This window comes from Oncorhynchus nerka, linkage group LG1 (assembly GCF_034236695.1).
Source record: "Oncorhynchus nerka isolate Pitt River linkage group LG1, Oner_Uvic_2.0, whole genome shotgun sequence".
NCBI classification, from domain to species: Eukaryota; Metazoa; Chordata; class Actinopteri; order Salmoniformes; family Salmonidae; genus Oncorhynchus; species Oncorhynchus nerka.
The window spans coordinates 24,446,812-24,473,917 of record NC_088396.1 but is presented as its reverse complement, the minus strand read 5'-3'; the positions used below and the strand labels follow the sequence as shown (position 1 = coordinate 24,473,917).

Sequence of the window (27,106 nt, the reverse complement as noted above, 5' to 3'; positions counted from 1 at the left end):
GTGTGTTGTTTCATTTCCAATATCCTCGAATACCTTTTGATTTTTTAGTAGCTTCTAAATTCAGGGAAATCAAGTGATGATCAGAAAAGGGAGCCAACTGATGATCTACATCTATAACAAATTGTAACAAAAAAGGGGAAATTAGGAGGAAATCTATTCTAGATGTACGTGACATAGTTTTGTTGGTCCAGGTATAACCCTTTGCATCCAGATTGAAATAACGCCAGGCATCCTCAACACAGAGATCCTTGCATAATGTCATGAAAATGTTACTATTTTGAGGGGTTCGACTCATTCTAGGAGGAAAACGATCAGCAGATGCATCAGGTGTTTCATTAAAATCCTCTGAAAGAATTAGAAAAGCCTTTGAGTATTTGTTGCTTAAATCCTGTACTTTCCTGGTAAATTGGGTAAAAAGGGTCTTTTTAGGAGCATGTGCGTTATGTCCATATGCATTACAGATGATGAAAATAGCATTGTCAAGTTTAACAGTTACTATGACCCATCTCCCGCCTTGTGAAGATGTGGAATCTAGAACGTCACCTTTAAACTTGTGAATAAGTGTCAAAACACCAGCAGAATGATTTGATCCATGACTGAAATAGGCCATATCTCCCCTGAACAAGGCATCATACCTTTTAAGAAACGATTACGTGACGATTCCCTTAGCAACTGAGTGACGCAGAATGACAACGGTAACACGATTGGTCTACAGTCTGCTGGGCGGAGCATGAGACGTTTCGCCATCTATTTACCAATGGATTCTTATCTCCTCCTTTTCTAAAATCTTTGGTAGATCTATCTTGCGTCTTATGTGCGCAAAGGCCCGACAAAATGTGTAAACTCTGATTGGAACAGCAAGACCGACAAAAGCCCCCACGATAGCCAATCAACGCACACACCAAACAAATACACTCGAATCAGATTGGACCGTTGTCACTCTTGGGCTGCTGGCAATGCTAAAATAGTCGCATTCTACGAAAGACCTTTGAAATTGGATCACATATCGGTACATCACCACTAGCTTCCTTAATTGACTCAAAGGTGAGTGAACATCAATGTTACTACCAAAGAACGATATTAATAACCCTATAATTTTTATTTTTGAGTATTGTTTTGACTGATTCAGAACACTCCATCATTCCTCACGTGTGGCGCTTGAACATCATAGCGCTCTGTCTCTTTCCTACTTTTTCTAACCTATTACAGTGTTATGTTATAGGGTTCATTGATTGTGTGGTGTCATGTAGAGTGACTTGACCATCTGAAACAACTGAGTGACATGAACAAGCATGATGAAATACAATTTACAGTAGCATCATCAGTCGCGCCAAGGTAGACTACTGTAGCCAACAGGGACAATGGTGGAGTCCTATTACGCTGGTTTGGGATGAACCGGGCAATGTCCCGTCAAGATAGGGAGGAGCGCCTATCTCATATCAAACGGTAATCTGCGCCGATTGGTCATGGTGTCAACAACGTCCAGAAACAAACATCTATTTTCCATGAAAGAAATGTTGTCTCTTCAAACTCTTCAAACTAGTTTTCATTGGGAAGGCAGATAAAAGCGTTTTTTTTCAAAAGCAATCACTTTTGCTTGTATAACAATTAATTACGTCACTTTTGTTTTTAGGCGTCTTCGCTATCCGCCAGAGCGGAACACCTGGCTCACGACCGGGACGCATCCCTGTTCCAAAACGAATGCAATCACTTTTAACCCGAGATAAACTCCTCCCACTAGGGTAACCCGGGCCAGATAAACGAACCTCCTCAGTGTAAAATGCGGCGATTGCATCATCTATCTCTTACGACATTTTGGAGCCTAACAAAACGTATAATTTGACATGCTGGTGAATGGAAGATGTGTAGAATTTAGTAGCCTACGACGGAAGGGGCAAAAGTGTTGCCTACAATAGAAAGGATACATAATAGCAGGTATCAATTTGATGTCAGAATTTATCTTTAGGTCTAATGTTACTTAAACTGTTTTTTAATAGATTCGTCTCCACAGGTTTGTCTGTGCACTTTATTACAGGTTTGTCTGTCCACTTTATCTAATGCTGAATAGATGACTGACACTTGAACAGATAAACCTATAATCAATAACTAGAATCATAAATGGTACGGCAACTGCTTGGCCTCTGACAGCAAGGCACTACAGGGGGTAGTGCATAAGTCCCAGTACATCACACAAGCTTCCTGCCATCCAGGACCTCTATACCAGGCGGTGTCAGAGGAAAGCCCTAAAAATGACCAAAGACTCCAGCCACCCTAGTCATAGACTGTTCTCTCTGCTACCGCACGGCAAGCAGTACCGGATCGCCAAGTCTAGGTCCAAGAGGCTTTTTACCAGCTTCTATCCACAAGCCATAAGACTCCTGAACAACTAATTAAATTGCTACCCGAACTATTTGCATTGACCCCCCCACCTGCTGCTACATTCTGTTTATTATCTATGCATAGTAACTTTACCTCTACCTACATGTACATATTACCTCAATTACCTCGACTGTGGGCCCCCACACACTGACTCTGTACCGGTACCCCCTGTATATAGTAACTTTACCTCTACCTACATGTACATATTACCTCAATTACCTCGACTGTGGGCCCCCACACACTGACTCTGTACCGGTACCCCCTGTATATAGTAACTTTACCTCTACCTACATGTACATATTACCTCAATTACCTCGACTGTGTGCCCCCACACACTGACTCTGTACCGGTACCCCCTGTATATAGTAACTTTACTTATACCTACATGTACATATTACCTCAATTACCTCGACTGTGTGCCCCCACACACTGACTCTGTACCGGTACCCCCTGTATATAGTAACTTTACTTATACCTACATGTACATATTACCTCAATTACCTCGACTGTGTGCCCCCACACACTGACTCTGTACCGGTACCCCCTGTATATAGTAACTTTACTTATACCTACATGTACATATTACCTCAATTACCTCGACTGTGTGCCCCCACACACTGACTCTGTACCGGTACCCCCTCTATATAGTAACTTTACCTCTACCTACATGTACATATTACCTCAATTACCTTGACTGTGGGCCCCCACACACTGACTCTGTACCGGTACCCCCTGTATATAGTAACTTTACTTATACCTACACGTACATATTACCTCGACTGTGTGCCCCCACACACTGACTCTGTACCGGTACCCCCTCTATATAGTAACTTTACCTCTACCTACATGTACATATTACCTCAATTACCTCGACTGTGTGCCCCCACACACTGACTCTGTACCGGTACCCCCTGTATATAGCCTCGCTGTTATTACAGTTTAATTTAGTAAATACTTTCTTAACACTAATTTTTCTTAAAACTGCATTGTTGGGTAAGGGCTTGTAAAGTGAGCATTTCACTGTAACCTGTTGTATTCGGCGCTTGTGACAAATACATTTTGATTAGATTTTTAAAAAAAATGATGTGTACACTATTAAATCAGTACTAGCTAGGTAGTGTAGCCTGTAATTGCAAAACATTTTACATTTTGCAAATTGTATATTGGATTGGGGGAAATGACGTGCTTTAATTCCCACTGTGTAGACTGATGTAAGACCAGTGCATCCTGGTTTTGCCTTTAGATAGTAGAATAAATGTAGGAAAACATCATTTTTTAATGATCCGATATAGCTGGCAGACTAAATTACTATTCATTGAAGCTAAATTCACAACCTGGCACTCATACCATCAGGGCCACCGAATCATCCCCAGCTTCCAATTGGCTCATTCATCCCCCCTCCTCTCCCCTGTATCTATTCCCCAGGTCATTGCTGTAAATGAGAATGTGTTCAGTCAACTTACCTGGTAAAATAAGGGTTAAATAAGTACAACAAAAAAACTAATATGATCCTCGGAAAAATGTGTAAGACGTCAATTAGTCTGCATAGGCTTACTTGAATATTCAGAAAGCCCTAACAGTTTACCTATAGCAGGGATGTGCAATTGGTGTTTTTGTAGGCCATGGATCAATTCTCTCCGCTTGCTGTCAAGAGGGGCGCTGCTAAAATGTTTTGCTTGCAAGGAGAGAGCGGGCAGGGCACTTAACAAAATGTAGCCTAGGGCCCCCAAAAGGCTAGGACCGGCTCTGACTTCATGTTTGGGTATGGATGGATGGATGGGTACGCAGACCCGCAATCCACTGCGGCCTCTAATTCAGATTTTTTTTGTGGCCTAGAACCGTTCAAATATTCCCATCCCTGACCTATAGATAGGCTATTCTAAAGTGGTACAATTCCCGAGACCTCACTGTTTACGCACTGTGTTCAATACACATTTTTCCGGTCAGAACCCAGTTGTCTTGAACGCACTGAAGTCTGACATTTCTGAGTTTCCAGTTGTTTTGAACACAGCAGAAGTCATACTGGTTTGACAACATGGCCAATGTGTTCAACCTTTTCTGAACCATGGTGTTGCATGTGAATGTTTATCCTTTTAACCTGGGAAAAGAGGCCCTATCAGACAAATGTTTTAAATTCGTAAACCCAGACTTGGATCACACACCCTCTCCACCGAATAGGAGGTAGGGGAAGCAAAATAGAGATTGTTTGCGATGTTAACAATTGTCCACGCATTCCTTCCAAACCACTCATTGCTGAATTTGCGATTTCCGACATGTTGTGTACTGTTCATGGCCGATGAGCACCGATACGCTTTATCTATAATTTCTCTTCATATGACTTGGATTGAAAAGGATTTGCCAGTAGATTGTCGACGTGATTCATAATAATGACTGCTTGTCTAGTTTACTATCTAAAATGTTGAAGGTACGATGTTGAGATGACCAATCCAGATTATGATAACATTCATCTGTGGTTATCAGGTTGTTAGCTAGCTAGCTAATGCTGTAACATGACTGAACAAGGTAAGCGGCTCGTGAACGGTCTGCGACATTTCTGAAAGTTAAAACGCGGTCCCACCTATATGCGATAGCAAGAAAAAAAACTGTAATCTGGGTTATAACATTTGAACAGTTTTATATAAACTGTTAACAAACTGTTTTCCTTGCAGTAATGGTTCAAGCATTTTTTATGGCACTCAGAGGCTGCAGTATAGCGAAGTAATCGTTCGAAAAATGATTATTGGCGTGATTCTTTCTCCTAGGAGCAAGAGTGCTTCCACATTTTTTTTCCAGGTAGCACAGCAAAATGTTTTGGAGCATATGCAACCAACATGGTAGCACTGTAGAGCCAAGCATCACATACATTGAAATGGGCAGTATCTGTTTCTGCAGACTGTGTGCTCTCCCACTCAGTATTTGTTACAGCACATGGACACTCATATCCCCATGTGGTCTCTCTCTCCCCACGGCCCCAGCTGTTGTTGGGGTCTGTGTTGCAGGGCCAAACACCAACACACCTGCTTTATAGAGGTATTCAAAAGAGCACACCTAGGGTATTAATAGTAGCTGTAGTAAAATGTAGTGTGTGTGGTGTTGCTGTGTTGGTCTCGCCAACATCAGTGGCAGTAACTAAAGCTCAGAATGTTTCAGTTTCCTGGGTGCGCGCGCGTTGCAGCCTCATACTGAAGTACACAGTCTTGGAAACGGTAAACACTGTTGCTTCTTATGCTGTTGTTGTCTGTGTGAGCTGGTCTGCATCATCATCATCATGTAACCAGTCAATCAGTGTGTGCCGGGCAGATGTGGTTGTTCCTGTGTGTGTTCCTTTCCCTTAGCACTCATTAACAGCTGCTTTTAGAGTTGATGGATACAGACTGTGTGTGCCTATTGTCATTTCCATGTAAAAGGACCCATGAGCAACAACGTCAAGTTCATAGGAGCATATCAAATTGGGTGTCAAATTAAAGCTAAGTCTATATTTTAGGGAAATGAAGGCATAGATTCATTTTTCAACCATTTTCCATAATAAATGTTTTTGGCATAAGTGAAGTCTTTGATTTCTGGTCAAGAAAACGTCTTAAAAGATATTACAAATACACCAATAGACCCCGCCAACTAATATCAACACTTATATATTTAGTTTTGGAGAAATTATTTGCCTTCTGTATGTTTAAGAAACATTGCCTTGTAATTCTTTTACCAAAACCCCACTTATCTTTAATATATTTTCTAATTTCTCTCCCTCATGAGGAGGGAGGATAATGCAAGTTCATAGAAGTAGCAAGTAAAGGTAGACCTACCAATTAGTTCTAGTGTTTTTACTTATGTCATGTTTTGTTTATGAATTATTAAGTGATTAAAACTCGTAATTACCTTACTGCAATTGAATTGCTACAATGGGATATCAGAGTAGTCACAGTTGGGTCACTTGCTACTCCCTTCCACTGACATACTGTTATGTTCAGCTCATAACTGTTGTCTTTCTCTTTCTGTCTGGTGGTCAAAACAAGACTGAAAACAGTCTGGACAGCCCCTCCTCCTCTTTTCAATGTCACCTCTCCCGGCTCTTACTAACACCTACCCAACCCATGAGCCCCCTCACTTTCCATTTACTGAAACCATCATCCGCACCTACTGAGCACTGACTGACACTGGACGTCCATGGACCTTGAAAAGTACTTTACATTTTGTCAGTCCGCTCCGTCTGTGGTTTCACTGTTTTTTGGGCCGGACCGTCTGTGGTTTCACTGTTTTTTGGGCCGGATCGTCTGTGATTTCACTGTTTTTTAGGCCGGACCGTCTGTGGTGTCACTGTTTTTTAGGCCGGACCGTCTGTGGTTTCACTGTTTTTTGGGCCGGACCGTCTGTGGTTTCACTGTTTTTTGGGCCGGACCGTCTGTGGTTTCAATGTTTTTTGGGCCGGACCGTCTGTGGTTTCACTGTTTTTTGGGCCGGACCGTCTGTGGTTTCACTGTTTTTTAGGCCGGACCGTCTGTGGTTTCACTGTTTTTTGGGCCGGACCGTCTGTGGTTTCACTGTTTTTTGGGCCGGACCGTCTGTGGTTTCACTGTTTTTTGGGCCGGACCGTCTGTGGTTTCACTGTTTTTTGGGCCGGACCGTCTGTGGTTTCAACGTCCACTGACGGCCTTTATTTGGCCCAAACAACAACGTCCATGATTGGTGACCAGACCAAATCTAAACTAATCATCGACGTCTATGTTTCACAAGTCTGGACAGCACAGAAACAGTAAAGAAAAGTAGAGTACAGTAGATTACACTAGAGCAGTTGTTCTCAACTGGTTTTGCCTCGGGACCCAAATTGAACCAGGTTGTCTCAGTCGCGACCCAAGTTTCCAATCTGGAAAACAGTTTTTAATGCTATGTTGATAGTAAATGTAGCAATTACATGACAAGGGTAAATAGTTTCCATCTCATTCATTTTGACCATATTCTTGATGAATGTTAATCAACTCACTGGTTTGAAACCTAAAAAATCTACCAAAATAGCGCTGCTAATAGCTCTATATTGAAAATACTGTGATTTGAAGAAACATTTTTCAGAGATTAAATGATTAAAACATGTATGTTCATGATCATTTCTACACACTTTCTACCTGGTTTAAGTCGTTTAAGTTCAGACTAGTTCACCATAGAATAGGTTATGCTCAGCCAGGCAGAGGAGAAGCTGCTGTGTTCTGTTTGTTAACAACTTAACCAGCAGCTTTGGTAGGCTACTTCTGTTTAAACCAGACCCTTTCAGTGCCGTTGTAATCGCAGGAAAAGATGACGGACCACTGTCAAGTGATAATAGATATTTGATTGAGTTGTTAACCCACACAATCTGACATTTTAAAGGCCCAGTGCAGTCAAAAACACATTTCTCTGTGTTTTATATCTATTTCCACACTATGAAGTTGGAATTTGTTTTGGTGGGATGGAGATTTGTCCTTCCATGGTGGCATCACCATGCGGTAGTTAAGTTAATAGACCAATAAGAACACGTTTCAAACCTCTCTGCCAAGAATATTTGTTATTTTTTCAGTTTTTCCCTCTCCACTCAGACCACTCACGGACAGTCCTTGCTTGAAAAATGTCCCTTTGCTAAGAAGCTATTTTTGTTTCTTTTTGACAATTTTAATTCAAAACCATCACAGTAAGGTACTTCATTGTTACCGAGAAACGATATGATGTTGAGGTAGATGGCTCCATTGGACCTTTAAAAACAAAGTAGAAACATTTGACTTTTTTCTGTTAACCTGTGTTAAACAAAAACACATATAGACTCAGGTTATAAATTCATCCTAATAGCAGTGTTGATGCAATGTTGAAAGGGTATCCTGAAATAACAAGGAAACGATACTGACTCAACCATTTGTTACCTGCTGGGTAGTCGTAAGCTAAAGGACAGGATAATCTGCACTGTGAAGGTGACCTTGCTCCTCTTGCATCATCACCCAGAGCTGGGGTTAGCTGTGGACCATCTCTATGGTTGTTTTCCGATGTTGCTACATTACATTTACATTTGAGATATTTAGCAGACGCTCTTATCCAGAGCGACATCCATCTTAAGATTGCTAGGTGGGACAACCACATATCACAGTCATAGTAAGTACGTTTTCCCTCAATAAAGTAGCTATCAGCAAGGTCAGAGCTAATAAGAGGGAACGGAGTCAAGTGCTAGTGGTACTGAAGTTCACGAAAGGCCAAGAGACTAGAGGTGGCAGAACGGAGTACTTGGGTTGGGGTGTAGGGTTTGAGCAGAACCAGATGCAGTTCCTCTTGCTGCTCCGTAGGCAAGTACTATGGTCTTTTAGTGGATGCGAGCTTCGACTGGAAGCCAGTGGATTGTGTGGAAGAGCGAGGTGAAATGGGAGAATTTGGGAAGGTTGAACACCAGGCGGGCTGCAGCGTTCTGGATAAGTTGCAGGGGTTTGATGGCACAAGTGAGGAGCCCAGCCAACAGCGAGTTGCAGTAGTCCAGACGGGCGATGACAAGTGGCTGGATTAGGACCTGTGCTACTTCCGGTGTGAGGTAGGGTCATACTATATGGATGTTGTAGAGAATGAACCTGCAGGAGCGAGTCACTGCTTTGATGTTTGCAAAGTACGACAGAGTGTTGTCCAGGGTCACACCAAGGTTCCTTGCACTCTGGGAGGTGGACACTGTGGGGTTGTCAACTGTGATGGAGAGGTCTTGGAGCGGGCAGGCCTTTCCCAGGAGGAAGAGCAGCTCCATTTTGTTGAGATTGAGCTTGAGGTGGTGGGACGACATCCAAGCTGAGATATCTGCCAGGCATGCAGAGATGTGTGTCACCACCTGGGTATCAGAAGGGGCAAGGAGAAAGGTAGTTGATTGTCATCCGCATAGCAGTGATAGGAGAGACCATGTGAGGATATGACGGAGCCGTGTGACTTGGTGTATAGAGAGAAGAGGAGAGGGCCTAGTACCGAGCCCTGGGGAATACCAGTAGTGAGAGTATGTGGTGCAGACACAGATCCTCTCCACGTCACCTGGTAGGAGCGCCCTGCCAGGTAGGATGCAATCCAAGAGTGTGCAAAGCCTGAGGCATCCAGCCCTGAGAGAGTGGTGGAGGATCTGATGGTTCACTGTGTCGAAGGCAGTGGATAGATCTAGAAGGATGGGAACAGAGGAGAGAGTCAGCTTTGGCAGTGCGGGGGAGCCTTCGTGACACAGAGAAGAGCAGTCTCAGTTGAGTGACCCATCTTGAAGCCTGACTGGTTAGGTTCAAGAAGTTCGTAATGAGAGAGATGGTGACAGAGTCGGTCAGAGACAGCATGCTCAAGTGTTTTGGAAAGAAAAGAAAGACAGGGTACCGTTCTGTAGTTTTTTACATCAGATGGGTTGAGTGTTGGTTTCTTGAGAGGGAAGCGACATCGGACCATTTTGAAGTCAGAGGAGACGCAGCCAGTGGTCAGTGACGAGTGTATGAGGGAAGTGAATAATGGGAGAGGGGGGCGAAAAGAGGTCAAGGCGTAGGGTAGTTCTGTGTGAGTGGGATCAGTGAATTCAATTGGAGTGACTGTGGAGCGGGTTTCATCAACCTTCTTTTCGAAGTGGTTGACAAAGTCATCCACAGAGAGAGGAGGGGTGGAGGATTAAGGAGGGAGGAGAAGGTGGAAAATAGTCTCCTAGGGTTAGAGTCAGAAGCCTGACATTTAGAGTGATAGAAAGTAGCATTAGCAGCGGTAGAGAGGAAGAGTGAAAAGATGATTATTAGAGTTGAGTTTTTCTAAATATTTACTCAGCTGCCCGCAGCCCTGTTCTGTAAGTTCGCAATGAGTCACTCAGCCACGGAACAAGGTGGGAGGGCCGAGCCGGCCGGGAGGAAAAGGTACAATGCGAGTCATAGGATGTGGAAAGGGAGGATAGTAGGTTCGAAGCGGCAGAATCAGGAGAGCGAAGATTGCGACGACACATGACCATCAGGGTAGAGGCTGAGAGGCTGGGGTTGGAGGAGAGGGAGACAGAAAAGGAAAAAAGTAGTGATCAGAGATCTCGAGGGGGGTTGCAATGAGATTAGTAGGCGATTGGGTGTTTGCCAGCTAAGAAAATGTTAAGTGCATTGGGATCTGTACGAGATTATCTCGAGTTTGAACTCCATCAACTTAGTAAGAATGTCTTACTTTCCTGGACTCTTTTGTTTTATATGTGATTACAGATTATCACATGTCATGGTCTGTCAGTCACGAGAGTAGGGATGTGAAGGCTTTTAAAACATTCAGAAATGCAAGAGCCGTAAAATGATACAATTGTGTTTTGCTTGTTTTATTGCTCTTGAATGTTAGTGCTGTTGAATACAGATGGCCAATCCAGCTGAGCACGAACAGAATTGACAAATGAACCCTGGACAGAGCATTGTTTCCCACATTGGACCTTTGTTTGGTCAAAGTTGCTGTACATTTCGTCCATTTTGACCTGTTAGGCTTTCTATTTGATCGTTCCCACCTGCAATCTCTGAGAAGACTGCTATTTCAGAAGTGCTTTGCTTGTCTGTTCAAGCCGTACAGAAAGGGAGAGTTGTCATTGTTATCCAATAGAGTAATCAGGATAAGTCGTGCGTGTCTGTGTATGCAGAGCTAGGCTAATCGGCCCTTTTAAAAGAGACCCAACGGCAGAGACCGAGGTTTCGTGCTTTATACTCTAGTCTCTGCAGTGTGTAGCCTATATAGGTTACCTGTGTGAAAGTCTGGGTAGGCCTGTTGGGGGAGCATTCTATTCTCCCTGGCAGTATTCACCTGGACATATCCTGGCTTGTCCTTGTTATGTAAGGACAGGAATGGTAATAATGTATAAATATACAGAATGTAACCACATTGGGTGTGTGTTATTTTTCATAGATCTGCATATTAGCTGAGAAGGGTAGTACATTTTACTACAATAATTTGATAATCTTTCAGTTACTCTTTGTCTCCTCTCTCTCTCTCTCTCTCTCTGTCCTCTCTCTCTCTCAGGTGAGTCATGTCGTCGGTTTTCTCCAGCACGGACTCTGTGGGTGCCGAGCCCTCCGTCTGCCCCAACGCAGCCAAGCTCAGCAACGCACAAGCCAACGAAGTGGCTGCCATTTTGAAAGGGGGGTCCAAGGTCAACGGAGAAGCCATGTTGAACGGTCACAAGCTCTCCATGAATGGATCGGCTCAAGTGAACGAGGACAGTTCTGGCCATAAGGCCCAGAATGGGTCGGTCCATGTGAACGGGCACGAGGGGGAGAACGTTCTAGAGAAGGCAGCCGCAGGCGTGGAGGAGAGGCAGTGGATCCGTCCTGACTTGCCCAGCAAATGCACTTGGAAACTGGGCGGGTCTTCCGTAGAGTCCCCTCACTGCCACTCTGAACTGTGAGTCACATCTCCATAGCAGAACCAGAGTATTTACACATATTCTGCTGATCCTCCGTCCTCTTTGAACACCTACAGTCCATTCGGAAACTATTCAGAACAGTTGACTTTTTCCACATTTAGTTATTCTAAAATGGATAAAAACAAATGTTTTCCTCATCAATCTACACACAATACCCCATAATGACAAAGCAAAAACTGTTTTTTAGAAATTGTATTCAAAATAAGAAACTGAAATATCGCATTTACATAATGATTCAGACCATTTACTCAGTACTTTGTTAAAGCACCTTTGGCAGTGATTACAGGCTAAAATCTTCTTGGGTATGACGCTGCAAGCCTGGCACACCTGTATTTGGGGAGTTTCTCCTATTCTTCTCTGCAGATCCTCTCAAACTCTGTCACGTTGGATGGGGAGCGTCGTTGCACAGCTATTTTCAGGTCTCTCTAGAGATGTTCGATCGGGTTCAAGTCCAGGCTCTGGCTGAGCCACTCAAGGACATTCAGAGACTTGTGCCAAAGCCACTCCTGTGTTGTCTTGGCTGCGTGCTTAGGGTCATTGTCCTGTTGAAAGGTGAACCTTCACCCCAGTCTGAGGTCCTGAGCACTCTGGAGCAGGTTTTCATCAACGATCTCTCTGTACTTTGCTCCGTTCATCTTTCTCTCGATCCTAACTAGTCTCCCAGTCCCTGCCACTGAAAACAATCCCCACAGCATGATACTGCCACCAGTATGCTTCACCATAGGGATGGTGCCAGGTTTCCTCATGACGTGATGCTTGGCATTCAGGCCAAAGAGTTCAACCTTGGTTTCATCAGACCAGAGAATCTTGTTTGTCATGGTCTGAGTCCTTTAGGTGCCTTTTGGCAAACTCCAAGCAGGCTGTCATGTGCCTTTTAGAGATGCTTACGTCTGGCCACTTTACCATAAAGGCCTGATTGGTGGAGTGCTGCGGAGATGGTTGTCCTTCTGGAAAGTTATCCCACCTCCACAGAGGAACTCTGGAGCTCTGTCAAAATGTGACAATTGGGTTCTTGGTCACCTCCCTGACCAAGGCCCTTCTCCCTCAATTGCTCAGTTTGACCGGGCACCCAGCTCTAGGAAGAGTCTTGGTGGTTCCAAACTTCTTCATTTATGAATGATGGAGGCCACTGTGTTCTTGGGGACCTTCAATGCTGCAGAATTGTTTTGGTACCGTTCCCCAGATATCGGAGCACTACGGACAATTCCTTCGACCTCATGGCTTGGTTTTTGCTCTGACATGCACTGTCAGCTATGGGACCTTATAGACAGGTGTGCCTTTCTAAATCATATCCATTAAATTGAATTTACCACAGGTGGACTCCAATCAAGTTGTAGAAACTACTCAAGGATGATCAGTGGAAACAGGATGCACTTGAGCTCAATTTTGAGTCTCATAGCAAAGGGTCTGAATATTTATGTAAATAATGTATGTGTTTTATATTTTTAATACATTTGCAAAAAATGTCTATAAACCTGTTTTTGCTTTGTCATTATGGGGTATTGTTAGTAGATTGATGAGGATTTTTATTTGATTTAATCCATTTTAGAATAAGGCTGTAATGTAACAAAATATGGAAAAAGTCAAGCGGTCTGAGTACTTTCTGAATGCACTGTATAGTTTACATAGTTCACTGACTCCACTAATTTCCCTTGTGTAGATAAGATATAGTCACCAGCTTGCTTCACAAGCCCCATGTGCTTTTATGTCTCTCGTTTGGTTGAGCAACAACATTAAAAACAGGATGTTGTTTTGACTTGCAAGAATTTGATATATAGCCTGGCTCCATTTTCCTGCATAATGACACACCTGAAAGGGCCAGAGGCACAGAGAGGACCCAGGAATGAGGAAGGGTTGGGCAAAAGATGGTTGGTGTTTCACCATGACATGGCAATTTTAGGATGGTTTCCAGCAACACTGAAGTGAGCTGGCATTTTGGCTTAGGGAAAAGGGTATGTGCGTGTGCATTTCTCTGGCACAGTCTGGCTGTTTGACACTGTAGTCTCTCCAGTCAATAAATGTAAGTTGTTAAATGTTGTTATATAAGGCATCAACAACTCAGTGCTGCCTGCCACATGCACAGGCGTGTTTGTCTCACTGACAAACAGAATCCATAGGCTATACAGTACCATGTTACAAAACTCTCTGTCCCAAAGATTTCATGATACAGAGGTTACCCTGTTACAAAAGTAACCAAATTACATAAGTTTCCAAATTACAAAACTGTAACAACATTCAAGAAGATACACTACATGACCAAAAGTATGTGGACACCTGCTGGTCGAACATCTCATACCAAAAGCATGCCCATTAATATGGAGTTGGTCCCCCCTTTGGTGCTATAACAGCCTACACTCTTCTGGGAAGGTTTTCCACTAGATGTTGGGACATTGCTGCAGGGACTTGCTTCCATTCAGCCACAAGAGCATTAGTGAGGTTGGGTACTGATGTAGGGCGATTAGTCCTGGCTTGCAGTCGGCGTTCCAATTCATCCCAAAGGTGTTCGATGGTGTTGAGGTCAGGGCTCTGTGCAGGCCAGTCAAGTTCTTCCACACCGATCTCGACAAAACATTTCTGTATGAACCTCGCTTTGTGCACGGGGGTATTGTCATGCTGAAACAGGAAAGGGCCTTCCCCAAAGCACAGAATCGTCAAGATTATCATTGTATGCCGTAGCGTTAAGATTTCCTTTCACTAGAACTAAGGGGCCCGAACAATGAAAAACAGCCCCAGACTATTATTCCTCCTCCACCAAACTTTACAGTTGGCACTATGCATTCATGCAGGTAGCGTTTCTCCTGACATCCAACAAACCCAGATTCATCTGTCAGACTGCCAGATGGTGAAGCGTGATTCATCACTCCAGAGAACGTGTTTCCACTGCTCTAGAGTCCAATGGCGGCAATCTTTATACTACTCCAACCGACGCTTGGCATTGCTCATGGTGATCTTAGGCTTGTGTGCGGCTGCTCGGCCATGGAAAACCATTTCATGAAGCTCCTGACGAGCAGTTCTTGTGCTGCCGTTAGTGGTCCTGTTCTGTGAGTTTCTGTGGCTTACCACTTTGCCGTTGTTGCTCCCAGACGTTTCGTCTTCGAAATAACAGCACTTACAGTTGACCGGGGCAGCTCTAGCACACCAGAAGTTTGACGAACTAACTTGTTGGAAAGGTGGCATCCTATGACGTTGCCACGTTGAAAGTCACTGAGCTCTTTGGTAAGGCCATTCTACTGCCAGTGTTTGTCGATGGAGATTGCATGGCAGAGTGCTCAATTTTATACACCTGTCAGCGACAGGTGTGGCTGAAATAGCCGAATACACTAATTTGAAGTGGTGTCCACATACCTTTTTTTATATAGTGTACTTTGGATCAAATATACCCATGTTTACAGAGCATTTGACAAATACAATTTGATTTGTTTTTGTTGCCTTGTTTCCTTGTCTATTTGGGAATGATCCATGTTTTCTCTGTGTATATTAACGGAGTCTCCATCCCATACCCGCCTCTCAGGACTGAAGCTCCCAGCATTCTACCCAACATCCTCGGGAAGATCGGAGACACACCTCTGGTCCGCATGAACAAGATCCCCAAAGCCTTCGGCCTTAAGTGTGAACTCTGTGAGTATTTACACATACACACACAGTCATGTTACGACACACACAGTCAACACACACAGCACGGCACCCACTAAGCATATTGACACTAGCCAGAAGACAACCAGATAAAGGCAATGTCTGTATTTGCACTTCCTTGTTTGTGTCAACATGATGGAAATACAGTAACTTATCAGGCTGTGTCATTTTTAACTCACATTTTCTGTCCCCCCCCCCCCAAAAACAAAAACTGTGCGAGTGTGTTTGATTTACACATTGTGGGCGATCAGCTGTCTTCAAGAGAGCAGTTATATGTTTTAAAGCATGAATCCATAAATCCAGTAGTAGAGGACATGACAAAGAGGGAGGGATCGAGAGAGAGGAAGGAGCGAGGGTTAGGAGGAATGGAGAGAGAGGAAGGAGCGAGGGTTAGGAGGAATGGAGAGAGCGAGAAGGAGTGAGGGTTAGGAGGAATGGAGAGAGGGAGAAGGAGCGAGGGTTAGGAGGAATGGAGAGAGGGAGAAGGAGCGAGGGTTAGGAGGAATGGAGAGAGGGAGAAGGAGCGAGGGTTAGGAGGAATGGAGAGAGGGAGAAGGAGCGAGGGTTAGGAGGAATGGAGAGAGGGAGAAGGAGTGAGGGTTAGGAGGAATGGAGAGAGGGAGAAGGAGTGAGGGTTAGGAGGAATGGAGAGAGGGAGAAGGAGCGAGGGTTAGGAGGAATGGAGAGAGAGGAAGGAGTGAGGGTTAGGAGGAATGGAGAGAGGGAGAAGGAGCGAGGGTTAGGAGGAATGGAGAGAGGGAGAAGGAGCGAGGGTTAGGAGGAATGGAGAGAGGGAGAAGGAGCGAGGGTTAGGAGGAATGGAGAGAGGGAGGAAGGAGCGAGGGTTATGAGGAATGGAGAGAGAGAGGAAGGAGCGAGGGGTAGGAGGAATGGAGAGAGAGGAAGGAGCGAGGGTTAGGAGGAATGGAGAGAGAGGAAGGAGCGAGGGTTAGGAGGAATGGAGAGAGGGAGAAGGAGCGAGGGGTAGGAGGAATGGAGAGAGAGGAAGGAGCGAGGGGTAGGAGGAATGGAGAGAGGGAGAAGGAGCGAGGGTTAGGAGGAATGGAGAGAGGGAGAAGGAGATGGAGAAAGAAATAAAGACAGAGGGATAAAATAGAAGTGAGGGAGAATTAAATAATTGACCAAAGAAGAGTGCAAGAGCGAGGTAGAGGAGGCTCTCTAGACTCCTCCTGTAGTACAGTTTAGCTGTGAACCCTTTGTTATCCTGTCATTACTTCAAAGTAAACGTAAGGGTATCACATAGCCTCCTTTCCTGACATTACAGTCCACTAGGCTTCACTGTATGGTAGAGGTCTTGTCTGACGTAGGTTAGTCCACTCTGGGTGGAGGGGGGTATGGTCACCTGAAAGACCCTCTACTGTGTGGGAATAGGTGACCTTAGGGCCACTGTAGCAAGGTGGGGTGGGAGGGGCGGCAGGAGAGGGGCAAGGTCTTGTATCAGGTGCCACTAGGCAGGATTGTGACAGTCACAAGGCTTGGGAAGTCAGGAGGTCGATTCTGAGGGAAATGTTCCCGTCATTACATAGTAGCATCTGTTGTTCTTGTTAAAGACCAGTTATTCTGCCCGGCGACTAGCTCAGACAGACCCTTGTTTTTTCTCTGATTGATTGGTACAGTTGACCAATGACCGGTAAAGTACGATAATACTAGACTTAATAATAGTGCCGTTTGGTACCACCCTCCATGTCGGGGGGGGTTTGAGTTCACCACATGTGAACCATGTCACGGTCCTCGGTCTAAATCTTTCCCCTCTCGCCAGTGAGTGTTTTTTATGGGCCTGATAGTTTAGAGTCCATCTCTGGTTGATTCACATGGCTTAGTGGGACAAAGAGACCTGTTTCCATGGTACTTCCATGGATTTTCACGTGATTCAGATGTACTTTTTGACTGTCTATAGTAGATGTGGGGCAGTTAGGAATCTGTGCCAATCGGCTATTGTACTTGTGTACGTGTGAAAGGGAGAGTGGGTGTGGTATGTGTGCGGACCTTTGGACGACCCCCCCCCTCATTTTCCAAATCGGCTCATGGGGGCTCAGTCTCTTCCCATGATCCCCCCCTCCCATGCCTGGGGCAACTTCTAATGTAATCCCTTGTGTTGTTGAGGGGCTTTATAATTAACTTGTACATAGTGGGATTTTAGTTTGAGTCTTTTCTGTGGTATTAAAAGATCTTAAGTGTTTTCTAAATTGGTTTGTTTTGCCCATATGTTGTTACGCTTAAGTAAACGATAATATGAGCCAGCGCAGTACATATTCATAATTCAACATTTCCTCACACGTGTGTGTGTGTGTGTGTGTGTGTGTGTGTGTGTGTGTGTGTGTGTGTGTGTGTGTGTGTGTGTGTAGTGGCCAAGTGTGAGTTCTTTAACGCAGGGGGCAGTGTGAAGGACCGTATCAGTCTAAGGATGGTGGAGGATGCAGAGAAAAATGGCATCCTCAAACCAGGAGACACCATCATCGAGCCCACCTCTGGCAACACAGGTACGCATGAGAGAGAGAGACAGACCGACAAGGCCCTCTCTGTGGAACTGGCTATGTGATTCACAGCAGAAAGATTACACCCCAGTTAAAGGATTTTTGTTTGTGTTTTTTGTGTGTGAGTATGCCTGTACAAGTGTGTGTGCGTTTAAAATGAGTTTTGCCTGGTGTGATCACTGAGACCTCCCAGCCTACCTTTGACATTAGGATCTACTGCAGCCCTAAGTTGTGCAGTATGGTCTCTACTGCTGACATGACCTGCAGGTATTCACACCTGTATTTACACCTGTTCTCTCTCTCTCTCTCTCTCTTTGTGCTGCAGGTATTGGGCTGGCCCTTGCCTCTGCAGTTAAAGGCTATCGCTGCATCATCGTCATGCCTGAGAAGATGAGCATGGAGAAGGTGAGGCTGCTGTGTGTTTGTGTCTGTGTCTGTGTGTCCATGCGTAGGCATTTGTTATGTAATTAACTGTAATCTGGTCTTGTGTTCCTCAGGTGGATGTGCTTAGAGCCTTGGGGGCGGAGATCGTGCGTACCCCAACCGCCGCCCACTTTGATTCGCCGGAATCCCACGTAGGCGTGGCCTGGCGTCTGAAGAATGAGATTCCCAACTCTCATATCCTGGACCAGTACCGTAACCCTAGCAACCCCCTGGCCCACTACGACACCACTGCCGAGGAGATACTGGAGCAGTGTGATGGTATGTGTGTGTGCGATAGAGAAATTGAGTGACGAATACCATTTTCGTACTACTGTGCTGATAGACAAATCTTTCTGCGCCACTCTGCTCTTGCAGGTAAGGTGGACATGTTGGTGGCAGGAGCTGGCACCGGTGGCACCATCACTGGCATCGCCCGCAAGCTGAAGGAGAGATGCCCCAACATCAAGGTAGTGCACTGAGTCACAAACACAATGCCCAAGATCTATAAGAAGGCAATCTGACTTGCATGTTATTGCCCTGCCTCGTGTTCTTTGTCTTGGAGAGACAATTCCAAATTAATTTAGCTGAACGTTTAAGGCAACAACATCAATTTAAGACCCACAGGGTATTTCAGCCACACCCGTTGCTGACAGGTGTATAAAATCGACCACACAGCCATGTAATCTCCATAGACAAACATTGGCAGTAGAATGGCTTTACTGAAGAGCTCAGTGACTTTCAATGTGGTACCGCCAAAGGACGACCACTTTTCCAACAAGTCAGTTCGTCAAATTTCTGGCCTGCTAGAGCTGCCCCGGTCAACTGTAAGTGCTGTTATTGTGAAGGCAAAACATCTAGGAGCATCAACGGCTCTGTCACGTGGGACTAGGTGTGTGTGCAGGAATCAGACGCAGAGAGAGAGTAACGGAGTAAAGTGCTTTACTATTGCACACCAAACTGATAAGCCCAATACAATACAGGGCGCAGGACACTATACCAGACAACCCCAAAATCACAGGGTGTCCAGTATAGAAAATAAAGTACACCACGACCTAATATGTACACACGTAACAAAAGACAATCCCGCACAAAACAAGGGCGGGTCAAACTACTACATATAGGGAAGCTAATTAAACCAAAATACACACAGGTGAAACTAATAAGACAAAACCAACAGACAAACGAAAAAGGGATCGGTAGCGGCTAGTAGGACGGTGACGACGACCGCCGAGCACCGCCCGAACAGGCAGGAGAGCCAACTTCGGCGGAAATCGTGACAGGCTCAGCCGTGAAGTGGTAAGCCACACAAGGTCACAGAACAGGACCACTAACGTCCGCACAAGAACTGTTCGTCAGGAGCTTAATGAAATGGTTTTCCATGGCCAAGCAGCCGCACACAAGCCTAAGATGACCATGTGCAATGCCAAGCATCAACTGGAGTGATGAATCATGCTACACCATCTGGCAGTCTGACAGACGAATCTGGGTTTGGCAGATGCCAGGAGAACGCTACCTGCCCCAATGCATAGTGCCAACTGTAAAGTTTGGTGGAGGAGGAATAATGGTCTGAGGCTGTGATAGAGGAATTCTAAATTCCTTTATGTTTTATTGCCAAAACCATTTTCGCACTCGTTTCTAATTCATTAATGAGGTGTAAGTTCATTAATTATGCATGAAGTAGATAGAGACCAGTCTTAAAAGCCAGGTAAGAGCGTTTTATTCCAGAGAGTACTAACTCAAATACATTTTTCCACAGGTTATAAACTGAACATGACATCATCAGTTTCCCACCCTCTCTCCGATTCTCACAGGAGCCCATTGTTTTGTTTTAGGTCTGGAACATCTCCCAGACATTTCTTATCTGTCTGAAAAACCATAGCATCACTCCCCCTTTAACTGCCCAAGAGGCCCAGACAATTAATTCGTTCTGCTTACATTTTCAGTAACAGCTTAACCAATAACTTTTACTTTTCATACCATAACATAATAGTATTAGAATAAATGGTTCTAATCAATAATGTATACATAATTAGTCATCTCAACCACAATTTCCTCTAACAATCCTCCCTTTGATCAAATATTATACATTCAAACCTACATCTAGTTTCCATTTAATCATAAAAATAAAAGTATAAACGAACTTAACTAACCTTTTTATAGAGGTTTATCAGATTCTTCACACATCATTAATCAAATCTAACCTTAACTCCAACTGGTTTTAAACCTACATCAGAATCATAACTCCTTTTTCAGGATTTTTGCCACAATCTTTATTAAAAAACAGTTTAATCATTGAAACAAATTACAATCTAATTCCCCTTCATCTCAACACTATTCTCATCAAACATAAATTCCCCACAAATGACAGATTCAGATTCGTCCACTTCCTCGGTAGACATGCCTTCAGTCCTCCACGGTCAGAACCTGGAATCGGCCCATAACGCACCATCTGTAGTGTCATTGATCTCTCCAGAGTCCTGGAAACAATAACTTTCATACATACACGCAATCAACCACGTACGTACAAAACTAACACAGTCATACAGGTGAAAAAAGCCCATAACACCACATTTTTCCATAAATACTGTCAACCCAATTTAGTTCAGAGAAGTATCCACCCCAGAGTTTCTGCCAACCCGTGAGCCAGGGTGGTCAAAACAGCTGAGGCTTCGGGCACTGATTCGTCCGGAGCTGTGCTACCTGGGATGTAAGACATGGTCCTGATTACCACTCCCACTTCCTCCTTTTATCTAATGCAATTCTATTCTGTCAGGTCTTCCAGTTGGTTGCTTCAGTCTGTTCTACAAAACCTTTAATAACACTTCTGGTAACTATAATTAATCCAGTCTACATTCTTATTGAGAGTAGACCACCAGAAAATGCTTGACTCTAATCCTGCTAGTATCTGATTTCTTGCCTTGAACTCATCCGGCACACCTCGTGGAACCCCAATGTTATCAATATATACTCTGTCGTCAAAAGACCCGGATGGAGCATCTCTTCTCTTTTCCCTTTTAGATAACTTCATGTCCTGTTGTCTGAATGTGTAAAGACATCCAACGCACCTGACCCACACAACCACTAGGTGTCAACTCTGGCCCATTTAATTTTATTGAAATCCCCAGCGTTCAACCAGCCTGTCAAATCAGACATGGTCTCGTCAGTGGTCATATTCTCTGTACTAACTTGGTTCCTGGGGATATAAATAGTGCAAATCAATACAACTGTCATTATCTGGCATTCCCGCTTTCATGAACAGCTTTACCATACCGACCATTCCCTTAGGGGAATTAATTCCGTTCAGTGGGAAAGGGATAGTTGTTAACTGGGGTTTTGCGTTTGCACAGACATAACATTCTCCTTTAGCCACTGATCTGGCTGTATATTGAATCCATTCCAACCATAAGTTGGACTCCCCAAACCCAGTCTCCAGCTCTATAACTTATTTAAGGTCTTTGGTCTGAACTATTCGTACTGGTCCTTTACCCTGGATGATTACACTAGGAATAGCCGTTGTGTTAGAGGGATTGGTTGAACTTCGGCCAATCATATTCTCCTTATCGACTCTAACTTCTGCCACCTGGAACGGTACCATAGTATCAGTTGAAAACTGGTCGAAACCCACATACCATAAACCGAGATCCTGAGTATTGACCGCCTTAATGTTAATTCGCACCTTTATACAATCCAAAACGCCAACCCTTTCTATACTCCACCTGGTCCCAAATTGAGTGTATGGGTTTACGTAGCCATCCCTTTCAGTGTGAGCTATGACCTGGCTCTACGACTCACACGGTGATTTACACAAATACTTCCCATAGAGTCCCATGGTTCTAGACTGCCAAGGAGTGAATGACCCCAATTGGTCTATACAAAATTCTACTGAGAGATCCTTGCCCAATTCCACCCTCACTTCCTTACTGTTTTGTTTCAGTGACCTTTTGAGAATCTTTGGTAACATCCCATTTCCCTCATCTAGCACATGAGTCAAATTATCCTCTTTGGCACTCTCCGGGGGATCATGGTGGATCAGGAACATGGCCCCCACAATAAAACAGCTCAGGACGGTCAGCGCACACGTGAAGCCCCACCCTCTCCCCGAGAACATATCAACAGCCAGAGGCCAAGCCATCACTTCACTTCTATGAACGCTCACAGCTGGGGAAAGGTCGGGTATAGGGAATCTTCAGAAGGAGTTTGACCCCCGTTCCATATGGGTCACGGTTCCTCTCCTACTCCTGTGATTGTCCGACAGTGTTAGCGTGACTTACCCTATTACAATGTGTGATATGCACCCAGGTAGCTCTTTTGGCTAATCTCACAGCGAAGGCAGTCACCAGTAGTACTTGGAATGGTCCCTCCCACCGAGGCTGCTTCCAGTTTTTTTTTTCTTTAGTGATTGGACCCAGACGCAGTCTCCTGGTTGAATCTCGTGTGCCACCTCCTTCTGTAGTTCTCCTGCTGGGCATAAAACTTTTGACATACGGGTTTGGCTAATAAAACAGTTTCTTATTCGTTCTGTTTATTAGCCAAAAAAATTTGTATTAGTTAATTATCCCGTAGGTCACATCCTATTCCAGAACACTATTTACCCATCCCCCCTTTTGTTACCTGGCTCTGCCCAGGTAACAACCTTGCCTTATTCTTACACAATGAGGTAAGATTTAGTGAATTATCCTTATGTCTGACATTATCATTTAGGAGTGTCCCTTTCATTTTCCACATGTCCAATTCTCGCTTTTGTCTCCACTTAGTATCTACACACTATGTTATCTTTGCTCTTCCTGGCTCCCCTTCTAAAACTTCTCTGCTCTCCAACCTTCAAGATCTCTGCAGTGCGGGGGAGGGCTCTTCTGCCTGCCCGTGGCTGTTTTTCACATTCCCAAATTTGAACTACATGCCTCACTGTTTGTCTTTCTAAACTCATGGATTTTCTTTTAGAAAGAACATGTCTATGAGCGGCTTTTCTCTAAAGTCCTTAATCAATCTATCTTAATCCTAACAATAATCCTAAATCATCATAGATGTCCTATATTCCTGTTAAATATAATACTATTTAAAAACTTATAATCTAATAAATGCTAACCATATTAAAAATCCTTCCTACACTAACAAGCCCTCTCCTTGGGGACCCTCAGTATTCTATCTGACAATAACATGGATTTAATATGTGTTGCAAAGTGTGGAATAAAACTTTGGTCATGGATAACAGAGTAAAGCAGAACAAAGCATTCTTATAACCCATCTGGTCCTCTCAGCTATTCCTATCCTGCACCAGGTGGGCCCCATGCCACCCCTCACAACAGGGAGAACAAACATACATGGGTCCTCCTCAGTCAGTCCCATCCTCCCCTGAAAGCATGCTTCACCTCAGCCTCTCCAACTGGAGCATCAAGCAAAAGCATCATGCCTGAAGCCTTCACCACATCTGTAACAGACTTCTTAAAACACGGTATGATGCAAGCAGCACATCACATCAATAACAAATAATACAAGAATTAGGGTCAGAAATCCAGTAACCACCATACCAGTGTACTTACCTAACCAGGCTCCCAACTAAGAACAGTCAGACTCCTCCACCCCGCCATGGTCCTCATCTCAGCAGATAGTGCATCAAGCCCATTAAGGCCCTTAGATATACTACCATCTGGACTGGTGTTATTAGGGATATACGTACAACATTGTTCACCGAACATCTTGCAGACGCCCCCCTGACTAGCAAGAAGCATATCCTAAGCAAGTCTATTCTGTATAAGACAGCCACAATTTGTCCCTACCATCAAAACCAGTCTCCGTGCCTAATTGATCAATAGCTGAATAGTCTAACATTAATTACCTGAATGGGATTTTTAACACAGTGGTGGCAGGTTCGGTCCAGGGGTGGTAGAGGAGTGTGTCTGGCCCTGGTTCGTCTGGGACCTCTGGTTTTGGCAGTACCTTAATAGAAAACACACCCACCGTGTCTGTCCCGTTCCTTTGTAGTCCGGGGGTGTAAGTGCCTGCATCAGAGAGCTTAATAGTTTTGATGGTTAGTAGGATTTCATCACCTTTACAAAGTTCAACAGTGCTCCCAGGTTTCCCCCATATCATGGAAAACCTATCCACCTTTGTGGGATTCCCTATGCTATAAGGATATCCTCTTCTCCAGTCCCAGAACTGTCCCAAGTTGGTTATCATGTAATCCCCATACGGATACCCTCCCCCATTACACAGGTAATGTCCCCCGTCTTTTGACACTCCTGTACACGGGTGTTAAAACCAAACAAAAATACCTAAATTTCTTCCCTGCCCTGTTGGCTCAAAATATGTTATCTTCCCCTATTTATTCTCAATGATGAATATGACTTTCTCTCTGTTACAATACAGACTTCCTAATAGCCCATTCAAAAAACTTCACAGCTAATTGTTATAAGACGGAATCCTGAACCACTTTCTCATTTGCGGTTCAAACAGTAATTCTAAACCCTCAACCAAAACTGCTTCATTTCTAATGAATTTACCTTAAAACTAGTAACTCAATATGACCCCATTCATTATACAAATGACTCTCCCCTGAGGCTGATCAGACCTCAGAAGCCAGTCATGATAAGGTCAAAAGGTCATACCATATTAGACATAAAGATCCCTTTATCCTTACAATAGAAATGGTCACCTGTGTGAGCGTGCCTCTAAAACCTAATGATAATTCCCCTTTGACTCAAATCAATAATCATAAGTTTTAAACATCGTCTACGGATATGTTTACTTAAATGACCATGCTACCTTTAGATACAATTAACCCGATAACATTATTATTCAATGCATTACTTTTTCTCTCTACCGCAAATGTTGTACATTTCGCAGTGTAAGGAATCCGTAATTTAATCCCCGATATTTAATAAATATGTATTCGCATTCTCTCATGGCTCCTTTAATTTACTTATTTTGGGTAACTCTCATCCGTTCCGGAACAAAGAGTTCTATCTAAAACCCGCCAGAACACACTGTTCAACTAAGTTAAATCAAACCCTAAAATTGACTATAACCAATAAACAAGTAAACAAAACACTTTTATCTCAACTTCTGAAAGGTTACTCGAAGCCTCGATACACACACTAACAGCCATACAGTTTGCTCCGTTATCCCCAGTCCCTGGTGACAAAAGTGTCTCGCTAGTGACGTCATCATCAAGCGCTCAACCTGCCAATTCGTAGCGACTTCAAATGGATTGTAAATAATTCTTGTTCGATTAACCAAACCTAATTTATCACATCTGTTCAAATCCTGAATTATAATTTACCACCCCAACCAACATCTCTAAATTCGCCAATTTTATAAAAGCTTTTCGATGGGCATAAATCATAATTGTCTCTTTGTTATCATTTAGAATCCATTTTGCTCTAAATACCTGTCTCGTCTTTGACTTAGTATTTTAATTACAACTCTATTCCCAATACGTTATTCACTTGTCTAATTACAAACTCAGACCAGCCTTAGTGAGTGCACGCCTCAAAAATGCCTTGTCTCTGGGAACAGGGAAATCCCCTTAACCCAAACTTTCACTCCTACAACGACACCCAATAATTCTGATGATCCCTTCACATCGTTCGTTTTAAATCTCTTGATGTATCATGTAACTTATTTTTCTATCTTCGAATTGTCGTCCCACAATATTTTTTCCACCATCATACACTCAAACCACTGTGATTACCGTGCACTGTCCCTTTAAGATAAGACATTTTATTTGTTCCCCGCAATGAGGACGGAATTCAGATCATTTTTAGAATACGTTACTTTTTGTTCAATTTCACTGGCGTTACCTTAACCAAAAATCAATACTCGGAAAAACAATCACAACTTTTTACGATTAAACTATTCTTACCTAATTTATAGTCCAAACCGTTGCACTATATAGCCCCATTGAGTGTCTAGCAATTCCGTTGCTGGCTTATAGACACAAATCTGCCCGCCTTTGTAAAATATATATTCCCTATTCAGATTGAGTTCAGTTTTAAATTCTAATCATCAGAGTAAACCCAACCGAACTTCTCAACTTACTATATCCTAACATTTAAACGCCATGTTTTTGTGTTAAACTTCTCATGTCAATTGACTCACAAATAGCCACAAAGTCCAGGCAGGCGTTTTACATCGAATTCTTTTATCAATTCTTATCTAGAACACATAATATCCGTTCAGTTATATCTTTTGCAAACACTGGCGACCGTATTTTTCAGGCAAAACATGCAAATAGGTCAATTACGATCTAAAATCAATTTTAGTTAAATACCTCGGCCGGGAACCGAACCGTGGATTACCGTTGGTGAGACTGTTGTGCTCACCACTCCCCTACTAGTACAATGGAATTGACTGAGACTCTCCGCAAATATACCCATTTTCACAGTTATCTGTATTTGTTACTCCAACATCTAGACAACAGAAAATAGCCCACATTTAAACGCCCAAAGTTTTCCCTCAGTTCCCTTTCTTTACTCGATTGTCGCCTCTGACTTCCCCACAGTTAAATTACAACCTGTTGACGATTTTTTCGTGGAGTGTTACACTCCCGGGCGAAATGTCCAATTTTGTTACAATTAAAACATCTTGTATTTTTCTTTTGACTCACCTTATTCGTTTTTCTCAACTTTATTTCCTTCTCTAACTTCATTATACCTCTCTTAGTTACCGCGGGATCCACATACTTGGGTGGTAATTTCACCGGTTGCTCCAGCAGCCGTATTCTTATAATCACAAATTCGTTGACTGGATTATCTCTGCATTGTTGGTATAATCGAGGAAGATATAGTTTGTTACCCTCACG

At 43.7% G+C, this 27,106-nt stretch overlaps 1 protein-coding gene across 2 annotated transcripts in view; it reads left to right on the top strand.

The window, feature by feature from the left end:
- The first annotated feature begins 770 nt into the window (after positions 1–770).
- Positions 771–27,106, top strand: part of LOC115124619 (cystathionine beta-synthase-like) — a 39,092-nt gene continuing 12,756 nt past the window's right edge. Inside the window, exons 1-7 of one of the 2 annotated variants that reach the window (XM_065017423.1) lie at positions 771–1,044; positions 11,353–11,733; positions 15,267–15,373; positions 17,755–17,889; positions 18,209–18,288; positions 18,381–18,585; positions 18,682–18,773. In XM_065017423.1, the coding sequence (XP_064873495.1) occupies positions 11,360–11,733; positions 15,267–15,373; positions 17,755–17,889; positions 18,209–18,288; positions 18,381–18,585; positions 18,682–18,773 (993 nt within the window). In that variant the 5' untranslated portion in view covers positions 771–1,044; positions 11,353–11,359. The remainder of the gene's footprint in view (positions 1,045–11,352; positions 11,734–15,266; positions 15,374–17,754; positions 17,890–18,208; positions 18,289–18,380; positions 18,586–18,681; positions 18,774–27,106) is intronic. The other variant, XM_029654078.2, reaches the window with a different exon arrangement.